The sequence below is a fragment of the Poeciliopsis prolifica genome, unplaced genomic scaffold (genome assembly GCF_027474105.1).
Source record: "Poeciliopsis prolifica strain line A6 unplaced genomic scaffold, Auburn_PproV2 SCAFFOLD052, whole genome shotgun sequence".
Classification (NCBI taxonomy): domain Eukaryota; kingdom Metazoa; phylum Chordata; class Actinopteri; order Cyprinodontiformes; family Poeciliidae; genus Poeciliopsis; species Poeciliopsis prolifica.
In genome coordinates, this window is record NW_026562427.1 from 1,382,990 (window position 1) to 1,402,210 (window position 19,221).

At 39.5% G+C, this 19,221-nt stretch overlaps 1 protein-coding gene across 3 annotated transcripts in view; it reads left to right on the plus strand.

Moving 5' to 3' along the window:
• LOC129378489 (cytoplasmic dynein 1 intermediate chain 1) overlaps positions 1-17,960 on the plus strand; it is a 59,097-nt gene extending 41,137 nt beyond the window's left edge. For all 3 annotated transcript variants that reach the window (XM_055058781.1, XM_055058779.1, XM_055058780.1), the window contains 4 exons: positions 514-658; positions 8,238-8,378; positions 12,479-12,604; positions 17,228-17,960. In XM_055058781.1, coding sequence (XP_054914756.1) covers positions 514-658; positions 8,238-8,378; positions 12,479-12,604; positions 17,228-17,338 — 523 coding nt within the window. In that variant the 3' untranslated portion in view covers positions 17,339-17,960. The remainder of the gene's footprint in view (positions 1-513; positions 659-8,237; positions 8,379-12,478; positions 12,605-17,227) is intronic.
• The last annotated feature ends 1,261 nt before the right edge of the window (positions 17,961-19,221 follow it).

Genomic DNA, 19,221 nt, shown 5'->3' on the forward strand with positions numbered 1-19,221 from the left:
AAATCAGTATCTACTGGTCAGAACGACAATAAAGTCCAGATTGAGGTTAAACATAGGTGTATAGCACAAGGAAAGACCAAAATAAAAAAAACTGAAAAAGGTTTGAAATGTAATTATTTTCTCAAATTACACACATTTAGACTTGTTTTTTTTTGTGTGTATTTGAAGGCTTTTTAAATACATATTCTATGTATTAGTGTAAGAAGAAATCATCAGCAGCCGGCATGTGTGTAGTTATTTCTTTATTCATTTGATTTGTAATCCTACTGGCTGTGGTTCTGACAAGATCCCATCCACAAGAGAAAAAATTATGAATATAGCAATAATGCAAGTAATTAAGAACTTTGACTTAATTAAATAAGCTAATGAAATATGAACTAGAAACAAGAGCTGAGAAATCTCAATACTTCATAAGTTGGCTGATTTCATAGTAAGTTATCCCAAACTCTCTGTGGTTGGGAAATTGCTATTCAGTTTTTAAAACTAATCACCAATGTTCGTTGTCTTCTCCAGTAAAGCGGGCATCTGTGAAATGTTTGAGGGCCACCAGGGGCCGGTTACGGGAATCAGCTGTCACAGTGCAGTGGGCACTGTCGACTTCTCCCACCTCTTTATAACATCTTCCTTCGACTGGACCGTCAAACTCTGGAGCACCAAGGTGAGTCAATGTGTGTAGGGGTGTGTGTGAGGGAGAGAGAAAATGGCAGAGGGAACAGATGTGTGGGGGGTTGATTGTGGTCTCTGAAAGGTTACTTAGAGGGACTCCTGAGAGAATGAGGGGAGGGAGTTGAGTACATTGGATGAACATCTATTTGAAAATCAGTCTTTCTCTTGCTATTTGTGTGTTGCCGTGTGTGTGTGTGTTGGAGTAAGCTCTTTGCGATGTGTTGTTGCATATATTGACTGGGTGAGTGCACTGTGAAATTAATCAGCAGAAGCCAGGAACTCTGATGACTGTGACCTGAATTCTTCCTCTCAGACGTTGTTATGCTCCAAGGCTCAGTGCTGTCCGGAGAAACACTGATATGACAGTTTCTCTTAGTAATAGCAAAGGAGGGATGTTAGGTTTGTGCTTTATATATTTTAAACAGATAATATTCCTGAATGCATTAGAAAAGTCCCTCTTGTAATTGATCCTTGAAAGTGACGTCGGTCATCAGAGGGTTCTGCGATCATTCTGACAAATCAACCAACACAAACCCAAACATTTTGATCTTTATGTTTATCATGCTAAAATTAAGTTCAAGAAGATAGACAAATGGAAAAATATGCTAAATGTAAACCTGAGAATATCACCAAAAAAACAAACAAAAAAACTAAGAAATTTTATTCTCAAATTTATGAAAGTAAAGTCACACAAAATCAAGTTTCCCAAAAGATTTAAAGATTTAAATGAGGGTAATTTAAATGATAACTATTATGTTATATCTGCCCATAAATAACTTTCCCATAGTTCAGTCCTCTTGGGCCTTCTTTCATGTTTGTCACATTATCACATGTATATATTATATTAGGAGTTTATGACGTGCAAGAAGCTTTGTAGCCTACTATCACTGGAAAGTAAGACACAAAATTATCCATGGCTTTCAAAACTTTTTTTTTAAACAGAAATCACAAAAGTGTGGTGTATATTTTACATTCAGGCTTCCTGAGTTAAGAATGTTCTGAAATTACATCTGCAAATCTTTTTTGGGATGGCTCTAACAGCTGGGGATTGAATCCAAATGTACATCATACTTTTCAGATAAAAAATTAAAAAAAACAAATTGAAAACCCCCTTCTGACTTTTTGTTGCTGCATAATTTAAAATCTAAATAGAACATGCAACATGTGTGCATTTGAAAAAAATACAAAGGCTGTGAATGCTTTTGAATAGTGCTGCAAGTCAGGTAGAGTCTACACATGCTTTAGAGATATTTACCTAACGTGCATCTTGGTCTTTGTCGCTTGTTATGTTTTTAGCACTTAACCTGACAAACGTGCAGAAGAAACGCTTTGCTTCTGTGTTCACTGATGTGTTTGTCAAAGTCCCCGCAAATCCCCCAAAAGCTCTGACAGGACGGCGCTGGCGCATTCAGAGAATCAAGAGGTGGGCGCTCCTCCTCTCGCCGCATTTGAGTGACCTCGTCCACTCAGGGCATTTGCTTTCCCTTCAAACAGACGTGACGAGTTCCATTTGGAAGCATTTCGACGTCAGTGAAATCCAAACAGTCACTGCTGTTGTCGGAGAGAGGCTGGATAAGAGAAAAGTTGGTTAAAACACTGACAGGACATTTTCTGTGCTACTGAGACTGAAGTTTTTGTTCTGGGTGATTTTACGTGCTGCACGGAATTACTTAGAGAAATAAGAGGAACAAAAGACACTGATTACAGAAGTTAGCAGGAGGAAGTAGGCTAGGGATTCTAAGTTAAAATTATTGGTTAAGAAAATCATCTTTATAAAGGATTGCTGAATATGATAAAACACATAATGAATTTCCCATTATACCTACAGCTTGATTCTGGATCATGTTTTACTCTTCATACTTGGCTGCGACAGGCTATAAAACATTCTGATGAATTCTGGCGCAGGTTCGCAAGCAGCCAGTCCATAAAGCTTGAGCAAAGAGCCCTGTGACACATATTAAAACATTTCTGCGGATTTTCATCAGGAGAGTGTGTTATGTTTTCAGGATTTGGGAATTCCCTCTCCTTTGAGGGCCACCGCAGGAATGCATGTCTGTCTCTCTTCCAGCGTAACCCATGTTTGTGTGTGGGCAGGCATCTACCTGGAGGTGTGAAGGTGTGTGACTACAGACACACCACATATGTCTCTCATACATCTTAAGAAGGCAGTTTTTGCCGGGTCTGAAATCCCCTAGAGGTCGACCTTCAATCCTCCGGTCGCTCACGCACACACACACACACACACACACGCACACACACACCCACACCCACACACACACACACCCACACACACACACACACACACACACACACACACACGCACACACCTACACACACACACACACACACACACACACACACACACGCGCGCATCCCCCACACTTGCACTCGCAGACAGACTGAGAATTGTTTTTGTATTCACTCGTACGTTTGCCCTCACAGTTCAGAAAGGCCGTTGTACAGAAGCCTGCTAATGTTTTTACTCTCAGCGGTGCAAATATTGTGGTTAGCGAGACCGTCCTGCGCCGGGCCAGAGTTTGAAGATGTCGCGACAGCTGGGAGTGGGTTTATGATTGTGCATAACTTGAACCGTCTTGCTCTCTTGACCCCAAACCCAGCGTCTACTAAGTGATTGGATGAAGTATAATAATTCCACTTCTGCTCTCTGAAGAAGTTAATTAAAGGCCTGCATCACTGTTAGTTCAGGTGATTGTTGAAGAGTGTGGATTGAGTCTGGAGCTGAGCGTCAGTAGGTGTCTTTGGAAATAAGATTATAGCAGGGGTCTGTCCCGGTGTGCTCTCACATGAAGGATTGTAATTAGATGAAAGTGTGTCAGTACGGCCATAAAACCTGGAATTAGCTTAAACCTTAATAGACCCGGTTAACCTGGCTAACAATAATGAAAAGGAAGAGTGTCTCCATTACGTTGTACAACAGATGCAAGAAACAGAGGAACAGATGCAATCTTCAACTCTTGTTAAGATAAATTAAGGTATACATCCAACAAGATGCACTGCTTCCCATTAAGCTCAATATTTCAGTTTTTAGCCAGTGGAAGAAAATTAAGTAAATACAAATAAAAATCGGACAGTATTTGGGAATGCTTTTGCAAGCATAATTGCTCCATTTTAAATTTGACAGTGTAGAAACAGCATTTAGGGAAGCTGAAAGCTTTTTAGACGAGGATTATTCTTCTGGTAAATGCAATAGAAACACAGGGGGGCTAATAATAGTCACAGAAAACTATACAGATTCCTGGAAAAGGTTACTGTAATAAAAACGTGTGTTAAGTTGCTTCTTATTTACCTGTAAATAGTTGATACTGAAATTTCCTCTCAGTACCACCAATGGCAGTCCACACTTGTACCACATTTTGTGAGCCATGACTCAAAGGAGCTAATAGGAGAGAAGTAATTTTAGGGGAGCTGCTGCTCACTTTTTGGACTGAAGTCGAAGTCTCAGTTGCATTTTTTATTTATTTTTTTATGCCAGTGTGTTTTGATCAGTGCTGCTTCTACTGATGTTGTTGTTTTCTTCAGTACTGCATCTCGTCACCTTCCTAAAATTGGGGCCTATATTAATTTTTGCCTAAAGTGATTTTGCCAAAATAAAATAAAAAAAAAGAATATCACATCTTTTTTGCCAGAAGATGATTTTGGAAAAAAAAAAAAGAAAAATCGCTTTTGGCAGAAAACCACTTTGGTCATTATTTTAGGAAGGTGATGAAATAGTTTATGTCTTGCACAATTCAAAATTAATGTTTTGCAGATTGGTCTTGCAGAGTTCTGATAACAGAGTTCAGGTCCTCCAGTATTACTTTATTGCACTCTATTAAGGTTTAGTTCTTTTGCTCAGATGTGCAAGAAGCTTCGTAGCCTACTATCACTGGAAAGATAATGACAAGCAGGTTCTTTCTGTGTGGCGCCACTCGGATTAAACTATGTTTTGAGATGAGTCTTGAAACTTTTCACAATCTTAGGAGATGGTGGAAATGGCCAAAACAGAAGCTTAAGCCTGAATCAGTTCTGTTGATTTTATGTAAGCCATGTATAATTTTGAGTTTATATCCAAAGTGACAGATTTTAAAGACAATTAAAACGAAAAGGGTTACTGCAGGAAGATAAGCTGTGATAAAAGACGACGAGTAAAGGATGGGGACAATGAGCGAATTATATGTTGAGAACCTTATTATGCAAGTGATGTTTCTCAGATTTTCTTAAATGGTCAATGAAAATGATGTTCAGTATAATTTTCAAGTCATGAACAGTATAAATTTTACTGAACAAAGCTCCCCATGAGAGCAGTGTTTTCTTCAAAAATAAAAAACTCAAAATGCTGTATTCCAAATTATTATGCACAGCTGATCTTCTAAACATTCTATGTGGTCACATGTACTAAAATCAAAAGCGATTTCAATCAAAAACATCTTAACAGACTGAGTTACATCTTCTTTGATATCACCTGCACAATTCCTGCATCCATTGAACTTGTGAGTTTGTGAATAGTTTCTGCTTGAATTTCTTTGCAGGATGTCAGAAAACCTTCCCAGAGCTGCAGTTTTGATATGAACTTCATTTCACCCTCAGATCTTCTCCTTTAGAAAACTCCAAAAGTTCTCAATAGGGTTGAGGTCAGAGGAGAATGGTGACCACACCATGAGTTTCTCCCTTTTTATGCCCATAGCAGCCAATGACACAGTGGTATTCCTGCCAGCATGAGATGGTTCATCATCATGCATGAAGATGATTTTGCTACTGACGGTTCGGTTCTTCTTTTTGAACCATGAAAGAAAGTGATCAGTCAGAAAGTTCATATACTTTGCTGAGGTCACTTTCACTCCTTCAAGGACTCTGAAGGGGCCGACCAGCTCTCTCTCTCTCCCCATGATTTCGGCCCAAAAAATGTCCATTACTGTGTCCATCTGGACCATCCAGGGTTGCACAGCAGTCATTAATGAACAAGTCTGTTTGAAAATTAATCTTCATGTTCGGCTGGACCCACTGCGACCGTTTCTGTTTGTGAGCTCTGGTTAGGGGCCCAATAGTCGGTTCATCACCACAAGCCTCTGGAGGATCCTCCACTTTGAGGTTCCAGATAAAAATAACTGCTTGCTGCTTTGTAAGGGCATTTTAACAGCTGCTCTCTTAATACGATGAATTTGTCTAACATAAACCCTCCTCATTATGCCTTTATCTATACAAGCCCATCTTTGTTCTGAATCAGCCATAAATCTCTTCACAGTACGATAACGCTTCATGTTTTGTTAAATATCTAATGTTTTCCTACCTTGTCATGCGGCTGTCTGATGATTTTTGTCAGCAGTGAGATCCTTTCTCTTCCCATATTGCTTGAAACCTGTGGCCTGCTTAATAATGTGGAACATCCTTCTGAATTTAATTGAGCTCACCAGAAAAACTAATCAATCCAGCGCTCTGAAATTAATTACAGTGATTCAAAGAGCCCTGACACACAATACCATCTATAAATTTAATAGCACAACAAAAAATTGTCATAAAGATTTAAGTGCCTTTATGACACTTAAATCCAATATGCATAATAATTTGGAACACGGTGTAAACGTCAACCCATCAACTTATTGAATGTAAAACCTGTGAGGCAAAGAACACGAAAAGAGTTCTCCTGTCCTCTGAGTGGAAAACTATTTCAGTCGAAGCTAGAAATGTACTCGAACGTTTGTTTGCGCCGTGTTTCTAAGTGCGTACGTGTTGTCTCCTAGAAACTTTGTAGCAAGACAATCAGTGGCAACGAGGAAGAGAGAGGGAATACTGTACATTCTTTTATTTCGCTCCTGCAGCCAACCTGTCTCCTCTCCACGACCCCTCCCTCTCTTCTTGTCAGGAACGCAGTTTTGTTTCCTAAGCCCTTGGAATTTGAGTTGTCAATCTGAAAAATGGGGATTACACTCGGTCACACACATTGAAGCAGAATCTCTGATTTTAACGCTTGCAAGTATGCTTCATCATGCATGGCAGCTATCAGGAGGAACACAGTGTTCGTTTGGTCCAACAAGTTAATTATCTAGGGCACAGTGTTTAGCATTGTTTTAAATATTAATGTTGCAGAGAACATATTAAAGATGTTTTTCTTAAATAGAAGTTCAAAGTCAACTGATAAGACATAACTAAAAATCTTACTTACAGAAAAAAAGTGACACTTTGGTTAAAGGGTAATAAAAACTAACAGGACAAAACAAAATAGAAATATAGGTATTTCTATAAAAGCGTTGATTGAGAGCTCAAAATGTAATTTTTCATTTAGTTTGCTAAAACTGGTGCAAGTTGAGATTTATATATTTTGTAATTCAACCAGTTTTTGCTATATCTTTTCATTGAATTTTAAATATGAGATTAATATCATTATGTCAAGTTATTAAAACTTTACTGCGATTAACAGTACGTATAGATTAACAAATACTGTAGAGTGGGCAAGTCTCTAAACTCCAAATTAATTAAAAATTAAAATTTAGTCATAATTTTTGTAGCTAATATAAATGTACAGAGAAAAATGTTTGTAGTTTATATTTATAGTATTCATCTAAAAAAATAATTACAACAGTTTATCTGTGCTTGTGTTTTGTTCCCAGTGTAACTGGGGAACACAATAAACAATTGTCAATAAACAAATGGCAGGTGATCCTTCACTCTTGACAGTGTTCCAGAAGGTTATTCTCCAAACATTGTTGCCAGGCCATATGAATAATTATGAGGAATAACATTGTCTCCTTTTTGTTGTTTGCTTCCAAACACTAAAATAGATAAAATAACACACAGCCATGTAAATATCTCTACAAATTTTGTTGCATTATGTTGTAAATTCAAATCTGGACTGGGGTGTGTTCTGGGTGTTGGAGCTCTCCTCTCCAACAAAGTGTATTGTAAATAATTACGAGTTATGGTAATTTAGCATTTGTCCACTAGAGAGCACTGACAAGTTTTCCATGCGAAAGTAAATCTCCCACATCTCCCACGGCACCAGATATAAATCTTTATTAATATCATTTTATGCTAACAGTGATCATCAGCTGATATGATTGCAGAGATTACAATTGCTCTTTACCGCCGAACATAACCAATAAACTCGTCATTAATTAATCCGTTCATGCCTGAAACAAGCACATCCTCCTCGAAGCGCCTCTCGTTCCCGTCCACTGTCTGCCCCATCCTTCTCGTTGCATTCTCTATCTCTTCCCATCTCTCTGACAGCTGTTATGTTAAGGTTACAGTATACCTTGTGGAGGGGCCTTCTCTTTCATCTCTCCCAGCGGTTTTATGGCGCTGTGTGAATGTGCAAGGCTTTTTAATTAGGCTCTGCACCCAGACAGGCCCCAAGGCTGAGGCAGCGCCGCTCTGTCTGAAGCTCACACACTCCCTCTCTCCATGCCTTTTCACTCGGTGTCTCTCGCTCTATTTTTTTCCCGTCCATCTCCAATGTGTCATCTCCTGTAATCTCTCCGTTTTTCTTTTTTTCTGTACAGTGCTATTTCGCACCGTGCCACTCAAACACTCGTCCACAGTTATCTTCTTATTTTCTCTCGCCCCCTCTCTTTCAGCACAACAAACCGCTGTACTCTTTTGAGGACAATGCCGACTATGTGTATGACGTCATGTGGTCGCCCGTGCATCCTGCCATGTTCGCCGCCGTGGACGGCATGGGCCGCCTGGACCTGTGGAACCTCAACAACGACACGGAGGTGTGTGGATTTAGGTCACTGTGGGCGTGTTTTCTGGCTCATCTTCTTTTTTGTCAATATGCGTGTCTGTTTGGTGTCCTCCGGGTCTGTTGCTGGGGCTCGGCCCGAACCGCACAACCCAACACCCAAAGCTCTCTTCTTCACACACACACACACACAAGATTCAAGATTCCCCTGCAGGCGTTTCCCACAGCTCTGACTGGGTGACATCTTCTCGCTCTGGCTCCCACCCAGCCACCCCGCTAACATTTCTACAACCTCTGCCTAACGTTCAGACGACCTCAGAGACCGTCTTCCTCCCAAACTGTGTCCCGTCAGAGGAGTGCACAGATGTGTCGGCGACCGCAAGCAGAGAGCCCCAGCCCTCAGTCCACAGTCCCATGAAAAATAATGATTTAAAAAAAAGAAAGTTCAGGCCAGCAAGGGTTGAGTTTTGAAATGCTGTGGTGTGACAGTTATTTTTGAGATGAGTGCATTTAAGGCCATTTGAGTGCTGGAATTAAACATAATCATGTGTAGTATTAAGCAAAACACATAAAAGGAGTGAATAATGTCTAAAGTTATGAGCAGATAGTTTTTCATCCTATAACTATGTCCCTTCATTTCATTTGTCATTGAACAAGTATTTCTGCTAGGGATTTTGTTTAAATTGTTTTTGCTTAATCCAGACCTTTTCACACAAATTCACAGAGTGCATTTGATGGAACTCCAGGTTAAGACCTACGAACACTGAACATTTTCAGAAATTCAGCCTTTGACTGAAGTGCATTGATTCATTAAGGAAAACATGTATCTCTCTTAAGGACATAATTGTTTTTCAACAGAATCATTAGAATTACTGGGCCAGTTGTCTTTATTTCAGAATAAAGACAAAAACACGTATCTCTTATTTATTAAGGGGTGTCTTTTTTTCTGCTTCTATTTTAAAATAAGACAACTGAAACATTTCATTTTGAATTCTACTGCTTTAAGTTGTTATGTTGTTCTGTGTATTCAAATGTCCAATTATTAACCCGTAACTTTTCAAACAGAAATAAATATAAATGTAAGTATGTGGAAATGCAGTTCCACATACTTGTTATGTACTGTCGTTATGATTCCATTGGGCTGGCTTTGTTAGAGTGTAGTCTATCTTGATATCTTTGAAATGCCAGGGAATCCTAAATTAAAGGAATCTGAGGGGACAAGTTGTTGTAATTATTTTTTTAGATGAATATCGGTCTGAATCATACACAAAATTGAACTTGTCTTTTAAGTCTTTTGATTTAAATCTGTAAAACCTGTAGCTGAAGAGAAGATGCCAGTACCCTTAAACCAGTAGTCTATTTCCTACTAGAGGTTGTGCAAAATGATATCATCAGGGTGGAAAGTAGTCATTTTTCTTTACATTTAGATTTGGCCCGTCTGAAAAATTATACTGAAAATGTGTTTTGTTTTTTCTGAAATGTATATTACAAGATTTATTTACATTAATGTTTTGTATCACAAATGGCAAATGTGGTCAAAACTGTCCTCGCATATACATACTTCGTCTTTTAAAGACTACCGAACCTCTTGGGTACCACTTCTTCTTCACACAATTTGAACTTGGTAATGAGTGAACTTGAATAGACCATTTTCTCTTTCAGAAAGAAACAAGCAACTACTTCATTGTCTGCTCCTTGCTGGAGCTTTATCTCCTGTGGACGATACTACAGTTATTTTCATCACATTTATTATAAAGCAAAAATGTAACTTCAACCATGATTCTGTAAAAACCTTTCTGTCTTTCAACCCTGTCAGCAGACAACCTTTGATCATTCAGGTAAAAGTCCAGATAAAAGGATCCTCCGTTCTCCTTCCTCCTTGGTTTCCATGGACACACCAGTGACTTCAACCTTAATGCAAGTCTGCGTCAAGACCGATGCTCTCACTCCTCTCACATAATAAGCTCTCCCTCTTTTCCCATTTTCTCTACCATACAAGACTCTCATGTCTTCTCACTTCAGCTCCCAGCTCTGCGTATTTTCTTGCTTTAACGCACACGGCTGTGGGAGCAGCGGCTCCTCTGTCTGCAGCGCATATTCCCATGGTTCCCTCAACAGCAGCCTTTTCACAGACAGAGGAAGAGTTCATTATCGGGGGCTTAACTCGCCTAACAATGTGCTTTATGAGAAACATTTGCACAGACGAGCGCTCACGCAAACGGATGCGTCGGACGCACGCACGCACGCTCGTTCACCCACACACTCGCCAGTCTGATAGCAACAGGCTTTCATTGTTGCCATCATATTAAAAACACAGAGTCATAACAACATTAACAGAGCAGCGTAGCGCGCCTGGTTCTCATTTCCACCACACACACACACACACACACACGCTGACCCACGCGCACACACGCAGTTTTAAAGCTCTCCGTCCAGATCCACTCTTTTCAGAGGAAGGGAAGCTAGTGGGCTAATGGCAGTCAGTCTGTGGTTAGCTCTGCTTTAAATGGGCAGGAGCTCACTGTGCGAGGAGACGCGATGCCAAGGCCTCTGTCTCCACTGGTGACATGTGTCAGACTCGCCTGCCACATGTCAGGAACAGTTTATGGAAACGCTGCAGATGGTTTTGGGTTTTCAAAGGTGCAACATGAGCACTAAAAAGACAGAAATCAAGATTCAGCTCAGCCCGATGCCAGCAAACATGCACGGGCTATTTTCAGAATAAGTCGGCTCGCAATGTGTCCGGTCGAATAAAAAGCTGTAAATGTGACAGCTTTGTATTTGTAACCTCCAGCATATCCAGATGAAGCCACCCTGTTCTTGTGGTAAATTTGCTCTGTAATCACATAATGTAATGTTCCCATTTTTCAATAAACATTAGGACACGTTGCAATTAGAGTCACTAAAAAAAACGTAGTAAGGTTTCAAGAGGCTTGTCATAGTATTTGGCCGATTATTTCTCTATTTTGTCTTCAGAATGAAAGAAACCTGCTGTGAATAATCTCGCCAATAAAGAGGAATCCTTTACATTGGCCCTGCTTCTGAAGTAATTAACTAATAAAACCTAAACCAATGTTAGTAAACTTTTACTGTTAGCGAATATTTAATTGATAATCTAATTAGTAGATTTACTTTTCTTGTTTGAACTATTATTTTGCTGATGTTCCATAAGACCGCCAATAAGTGCTGAGTCCAAAGTTGAAATTAAAACTGAATGATGGAAACGGTTGAACAGACATATTGTGATTTGATGGCAAAAAGATGTATTTTTAGATACTTATCATTCCTCCTGCATTTTCTTCTCTCCTCCTGCCTTTCCCTTTGTCCTTCCTTCCTTTTATTCTCCCTCCCATCTTTTCTTTATTGTGCTCTTCCTCCTGTCTTTCTTCTCCTTCTTCCCTTTCTTTCTTTATTTCCTGTCTCGTTTTCAATCTTTTTGTTTCTTGTTTCCCTCCTTGTGTCCTTCCTCTCTTCCTAATATCAATCCGTTTGCCTCCTTTCTGACTGGGGGTTTTCAGGGCTCCACATTTGAGTCACACTTACTGCGGAAATATTTGTCATTATATTAGTAAACTGGCAAAAAGAAGTCACAGCTCGATAAAGTTGAGCCTGGAAAGTGTGATCTTGCACACGGGGGAACCATTACTTTCACTATCACAGCATAATTGACTTTCCCATCTTTGTCTTTCTACATGGCTAACACTAAAATATTAGCACATTCAGTTTGCTCCTCAGCTAAACCAGGCGGCCATAGATGTTCTTGCCATGTAGAGAAAATATCTGCCATGAATTGTGACACAAAAACCTACTCTGCAACATATTTTGTAGAGGTTCAGTGGTGACACATTATCATCTAATTTCGTGCTACGACACGCAGATGCTTTGCCAGCATTGATAAAAATTCCTTCACCTCAGCATGTTTAATGCTTGAATTTGTTCAAGCATACAGAAGTCTGACCCGTTTTCTAATTAATTCATTTTTTGATCACTTGGTGACAAACTCAGTGAGGTACGATGACAGTGAGGGTCAATTGACAACTGAGTCTAAAAAAAGAAAAAAGAAAACGTGATTTCTTGCATTCAGTACTTTTCACAGAAATCATTTATTTATTGTATTTTTTTTTTTCCTCCCAGGTGCCGACTGCCAGTGTGACCATTGAGGGAGCGTCGGCTCTGAACAGGGTTCGCTGGTCATCGGGAGGGAAAGAGGTGGCCGTGGGCGACTCAGAGGGAAGAGTTTGGATCTACGATACAGGAGAGGTACATAAAACAATCATGGAAATGTTCTGCTGGGGCACAAAATAGTTCTGCAGATGTTTTCCTTTGTTGTGAACAAAAAGTACATCCTGAAAATGTTGCACTTTTGGTTAAATACATTAATATTTCTTTTGCTTTTCTTTTTTTTTTTTTTTTGCTCAGGGCTCACATGTTAGATTCACATCGACTCCTATGATGCATAGCTGAGAGGCTCTCATGAGTTTCATTTTCAATCAGGACCTAATTACAATGTAGGTGCAAAAAGCATGAGGAAACTAGAAAAAAAGAAAAAAAATTTGCAGTAGCTGGACAGGAGCAGATGGAGAGATTTTTACTGTCAGTAATTTGACCAAATAGTGTTTGTAAAAGAGATATTGGGTCTCAGTTCATCATGGATGTCTATGTCTGTGTTATTATTATTACATAATACAAAGCATGTGGAACTGAATCTTAATCTCTGAATTTTTGGAAACATTTCACTGACTTATCCGGAATAAGTTTTTACAAAGTATTTTCAGCTTCACACTGCCGTATGTAACATTTTATTTAATGGTTTTTGAAAAAAGCATCACAAAGCAGCCATCTAGCGATTCCGCTGTAGCCGACGGGTTTTAATGCTTGAAGATGTATTTAGCTTAGCTGCTTGGCTAAGTTTAGCATCTTTTTTGTGTGGTAAGCTCGAGGGGAGTCAAGCAGAGCTGGTGGCCTCAGCGCTGGGTTGATGGTAATGAAGAGGCCTCAATAAAACTGAGTGAAGCTGAAAGGTTTTATGGGTCCTTTAGGCAGGGTTTTTTTTTCTTTTCTTGGGTGTGTGTGTATGCGTGTGTGGTAATGGGGTATTTACTTTACTGTAAACTTGCTCATGTAGCTAAAACTGGGAAGAGAGTTTTTTTTTAAAGAAAAAAATAAGTATCTCTGGGAATAACAGAAAGTCTGGAGACTTTTCCAGGAAGGACAAAATACCAACAATTTCCATTTCAGTTTCATTTCACTCTAAGAATTTTATTTTAAGCATATTTACCATCGGGTTTATCTATTAAAACTTTACAAGTCTTGGCCAGCGTGGAAAATCCGTATCACAGGGTAAAACTTAGTCCCTGTTGTCTTGTACATTTCATAGTAATGAAACTCCTGATTTTCAAACCTAGGAATCATTAGGAACAAGCCTCTCGTAGTCGTTCTGCTATTGCTTACGCCACTCATCAGCGCTACGTACCTCCCCTCCCCCCAACTCCTCCGTGACTGTGGCCAGGTTTCTGATTAATTACAGCCTACCCATGCGAATGGCTTGCAGACATCTTGGGTGGTGGCTGCGGCTTTTGTCCCACTCCCTCTGAGTCCGACTGTGCTCAGCTAAAGAGAGGAACAACGTTCGGTTTGACCCTGACGGCCTGTGCAGCTCATGTGACGAATTTTCCATTCTGACAATGCGGCTCCTTGGACTCCAACCCTCGACAGATCGTTGGATGTGTTCTTGCTGGCAAACTGGTGGTCTGTCATAAAATAGACGCCAATCAAATTAGCATGATTATGTTTACTTTTTCTTTGGTAGTAATTGAATGTTTTCTCTGTTAGGAATTGGAAGTGTTTTTGCTAAACCCCAAATAATAATCATTATCTTTTAAACTGAACTGTTAATTTGGATGCTTTTAACAAAACAAACCTCTTTTCTTTTTTTTCATAATGTCCCCTCTAATTGGTGAATTAGGCATTTCTGGTAATTTAGTTCAGTTCAATTAAAAAATATTCCCAAAGGGAAATGAAATGTAACTCACATTATTCATATCGAAGTTGTTTTAGATGTTTATAGCTGTGAGCAGAAAGGATCTCCTGGAGTGGTCTGTGTCTGTATGACTGCAGTTCTGAAGAAGCTCCTGACTGAAGAGAACTTTTTTGTTGTGTAAAAGTATGAGGATGCGTATCTATATCACTTTTAAAACTCATTTTACACAAAAACATTCCAATGCATTTTGCATTTTCACTGCGCATTTCACACACAATCAACATTGCTAGTGTGTGCATTTATTGTTTCCTTAAACAATAATGCAATTTTCACTTAAAATAAGAGTTCTTATGAAACTGAAACCAGAAATGTGCAAACACTTTGCAAACAAATACAAACAAGTGATACAAATCTTCTTCTTTTCACCTGACCTTTAATCAGACTAAGTTTTTCCCTTTTTAGGTTGTTCAGTCCGACCAAAATTGTCTATTTGCTAAATGCTGGAATAACGACATGCATCACTCTTTCGTACACTCTTCAAAGCCAGAAGTGTACATACACTGAGATTAGAGCGTCTTTAAACAGTCTAGACAAAACCAGATGATGTCATGAGGTTTTATGGAGTTAAATGGAGTGACGCATTAAGGCACACTTTAAGCACTCTGCTTCCTCGTGTGACATCATGGGAAATTTAGCTAAGATATCAAGGAAGTAATTGTTGGCCTAACTAACCTAGCAAAGAAAATCCTTGGTCAAACTTAACATCCAATTGCGGGATCTAAAAGATTATGAGCCATTGTGACAGTGTGCAAAACAATGTGCTATATTCAAATTGATAGATTTCAATCCAAAAGGAAACTTATGCAGTGTAAACACATAAAGGAAGCCAAACTTTCCCTAAATGCGCTACGCAGCTCTATAACAGAGTTCAGCTTTTTGTGATTTATAGTGACGCTTTTTCTCATTTGATGCTAGTTGTTTCTTTTCCACTTTCATCATTTTTGTCGTCGCTAGGTCACCCTACAGTGGGATGTACTGTAAGAGCCATTTCTTGTATAGTTCCTCAGTGTAGTTCTGAGGAACTACCAGTGTCGTTTATTTCCACTAAACCCCATGTCACTTGAATTCAGTTCACTGGAAAACATCCACATAAGTTGTCATATTCAGCTGACCTTTTTCTGTGCCCCTTTTTAAAGTAGTATAGATAAGAAAACACTCAGTTTGTGTGTTAATCTTAAGTCAGGAAATCTCCCTCTACTGTGCATTGAATAACTCGTCGGTTTAAAACAACTGGAACTGGAACAGTTAAGTAAAGACCCAAGATATTTTTCTCCTGAAACTCAGACTAAATGAGGGTGAGACAGATAGATGAATAAATATGTAAACTTTATTGTTACAGTATATCTTCACTTTTTTCAGTTTTGAGATTTTGCTGCTGCAATGAACATAAATTTATAGCAAGACCTTTCACACATTTCCCAATCATTGTGAAGGGTGCCGTTTTTAAAATGAACTAATTATGCCCTCTCCTTTACAGCCTCCTGTAGGGGCGGCCGTGTAGTTCATGTGATACTAATATGCTTACAAAATGCTTTTATCTTCATTAAGCTGTGTGCAACGATGTAATATCACTGAAGACTCTCTCTGTGTGTTTACATGTTCGACTTTTGTTTACTTCTTAGGCTATTTGTGAGTTTTTTCACCCCATGAACTGGCTGAACTATATACAATCAGAACAGAGCTGACATTAGATTTGATTAGACTTTTTTAAAGATGGTGTTTTCACAGCCAGATTATTCATTTTCTCTCTGCTGGAAGCGCTCCGCGGCGACAGATAGACAGCGTGGGAGAGGCACAACGAACAAACACGAGGAGCCTCTGAGTTTTTCATTAATGATGTTTTATTAAATGATATCGGTGCCGCTAGCACGTGTCTGCAGGATCAGGGCAACGACTGGAAATGTATTGCAAGTCTGAGAGAAAAGCAGCTCATGGTCATCACACTGAGCGCTCCAGACAGTTACCTGCTGTGTCCATGTGGACATTTTCCAGACTTTATACCAGGTGGCTGGCTGGGTAAACTCTGCAGATATTAGCACTCTAACAGGCAGCTCAGCTGGACAGTGTCACTGTGAGAGCTGCTTCATGGGCATTTTGCTTAATTTTTTTTTGTTGGTTGTTGCTGCTGTTGTAATAAAAATCCTAATTTCTTTTAAATGTGAAATTGAGAAGATCATCAATCAGACTGTAATTGCTGACCAAAAGCAAAATGAGTAAACGCGGCAATCTAGTTTAAAGTTTAACAGAAAAAGCCAAACCTGGCTAAATATGAAATATCAACCACAGCATTTGTCAAGTAATAAATTGACTTTCTGAGCCACATTTTTTTTTATGCTTGTTTACGCAACCTGATCTGTAGAGTAATGAAATCACTGTAACAGAACCTGTCTGACAACGTGAAGTAGGCAACAAAAGCAACATCATCTAACGAAATTCAAAAATGATGGGAAAAAAAAAAAAAAACTCAGTTATGGTCAGTTTTTGTGATTCAAGAATTAAGGAGATTTCCAAGGTGAAAAGTCCTGCTGACCAAAAAGAAGACGTTCACACAAACTGTTTTGCGTCTCCACTAAGTGTTAAGGCACTATGTGTACCATTTTGTGTCTAACCCATATTATTGCATATTTGGTGTTTAAATAATTTAAAATAGGCAGCTCCAAGCATTTTTAGATGGCGGAAGTGGCAATTATTCATAGATTCCTAGCTATCCACAGAGAGTTGTCGCCAGACCCCACAAATAATTCAGCATATTAATGGAAAGTTGAGTGGAAGGAAAACGTTACATCCACATCCACTCTCCCAGCATTAACGACCTCGCGCCTTTGTATCTGTGACCTCTGCAGCTTTCCGTGGCCCACCCTGAGGACTGGGCGCGCTTTGCTCGCACGCTCATGGAGATCCGCGCTAACCGGGCGGACGGCGAAGACGAGGGTCCTATGGAGCTGGCTTCATAGGAAGGGACTCCTAAACCAAAGCGACTGGAGAGCAGGGAGCCGGTGTGATTCGGTTGGTGCCACTGTAGCATGTGATGCTCACTCAGCTTTTCCTTTCTCTGCTTTCAAGCAACACCTTCATGTCTGCTCAGAACGAGGCGGAGCTTTTATTGTAATTTTGCTCTGTGTACGTGTCTTTTAATTGTTTCTCTGTCTTTATTTATTTGCTTATTGACTTCAGGTGGTGTGTTGCTTGCATCTCGTGAGCCTACGGTAGATATATAGAGTGGCAGCATTATAGCCTTATGAAGATATGTGTACTGCAACGAAGCTTTGTCAGGGTTAACCTTTAAGGCAGGGTCATAGAAGTTTGCCATGTATTATTGTTTACATATATAATGACGACTTTATGTTCAGCTTTTTTTTCAGCTGTTGTTTTAAATCTGCATGAGACACAAACTTAAATATTCCAGATGCAGGAACCTCATTGTAGCCGCTTTATTTCAGTCTGGATAAGGAACAGGTGTTTTTTTTTTTTCCCTCTGCAGAACGAACTGTGATGAACTGTGACAAGAGGTATATTGTAACTCAGAGTGATTGCTGTCAAATGTGCTATGTTTGCTATTAAAGCATAGATAATAAACTGCTTTCTTGTTTTTTTTTTTTTTTTTTTGCAGTTTCCGGTCAGGTAATAATACAACCACTATATATAGTGCAGGTGTTTTTTTTTATTGACCATAGACATGTAGTTGTACAAGAGATAAAGTAAAGCCCTGCTTTAAAATTCACCATAAGTCTGTCTCTTAACTTGGCTGCCATGACCATGTGAGGCTTTGCCAGAACGGCTGCATGTATTTTGAGAATAAACACGTCGGCGTCACGTCGGTTCTCTGATAAAATAAATTCAGAAGGCTTTCGGTGAGGCATCTCGCTTAAAGGGGTGGAGTACAGAAATGTGAAAATTGAAAACCGTTCATCGCTCTCCTTCTGTTTCATTATTTTCTGTTTCGTTATTCCATAACATCAAGATGAATTGAAGTCTGTTTTTGTAATGTGACAACATATGAAAAAGATCAAATGATGCGCATCATTTTCTAATCCATTGCATCAAAGTAAACTTCCGGATTTGTCACATAAAATATGTTTTTATTTGATTTATGAGCCACAGAGTCATGACTTGTGCTGTGTAAAGATGTTAAGTCATCCTTTGTTTCTTTCTACTGTGCAACTAAAAAGCCTAATTTTATTCTAATGAATATTTTAGGATTTCTAATCCTAAAATCCTGATCTGACCCAATGCATTTTCTAGCTTTCTAAATGTATTTTAGTTTGTCTTTTTTACTTGCTTTCAAGTTGAACAAGTTGAACTTCAGCTGAAATGAATAAGCAGCCTCAACAGATTCCTGCAGTACTGTGCCAATGACGTTTCCGAGGCATTCAAAGCATTCTGCACATCGTTTTGATTCGTGTCTCCATGTTGAAAGCAGTCTTAAATTCAGGTGTCTTCCTAGCGGTTGCAGAAAATATTTGTCTCAAAAGCTTCAAAAATGCTCAGTAAATCAGTGACCCTATCAGATTGATGTCTCACAGTATTTGTCTGCATTAAATTGTTTCAGTCATCCCGTCCCTAGAGATCTGTGTACAGCTGCTAAAAGATAAATGCTGCCGTCCTCACAGTGTAGCGTGGGAGATGCAGTCCAAACATGCCAGCAAATGGGGCCGGGGCCAACCTGGAGCCTACGATGTGGTCGTGGTCGGGGAGCCTGTAGGCCGATCTCAGACTTGGGGGCAGGCGTGGAGCCAGCCGGCTCTCTGCAGCGAGAGGAAGACGAGGAGGAAGCTGGGAAGTACAGTCAGAGGGAGGGAAAGTGGAAATGGGGGAAAAAGTCGAACGAAATGGGAAA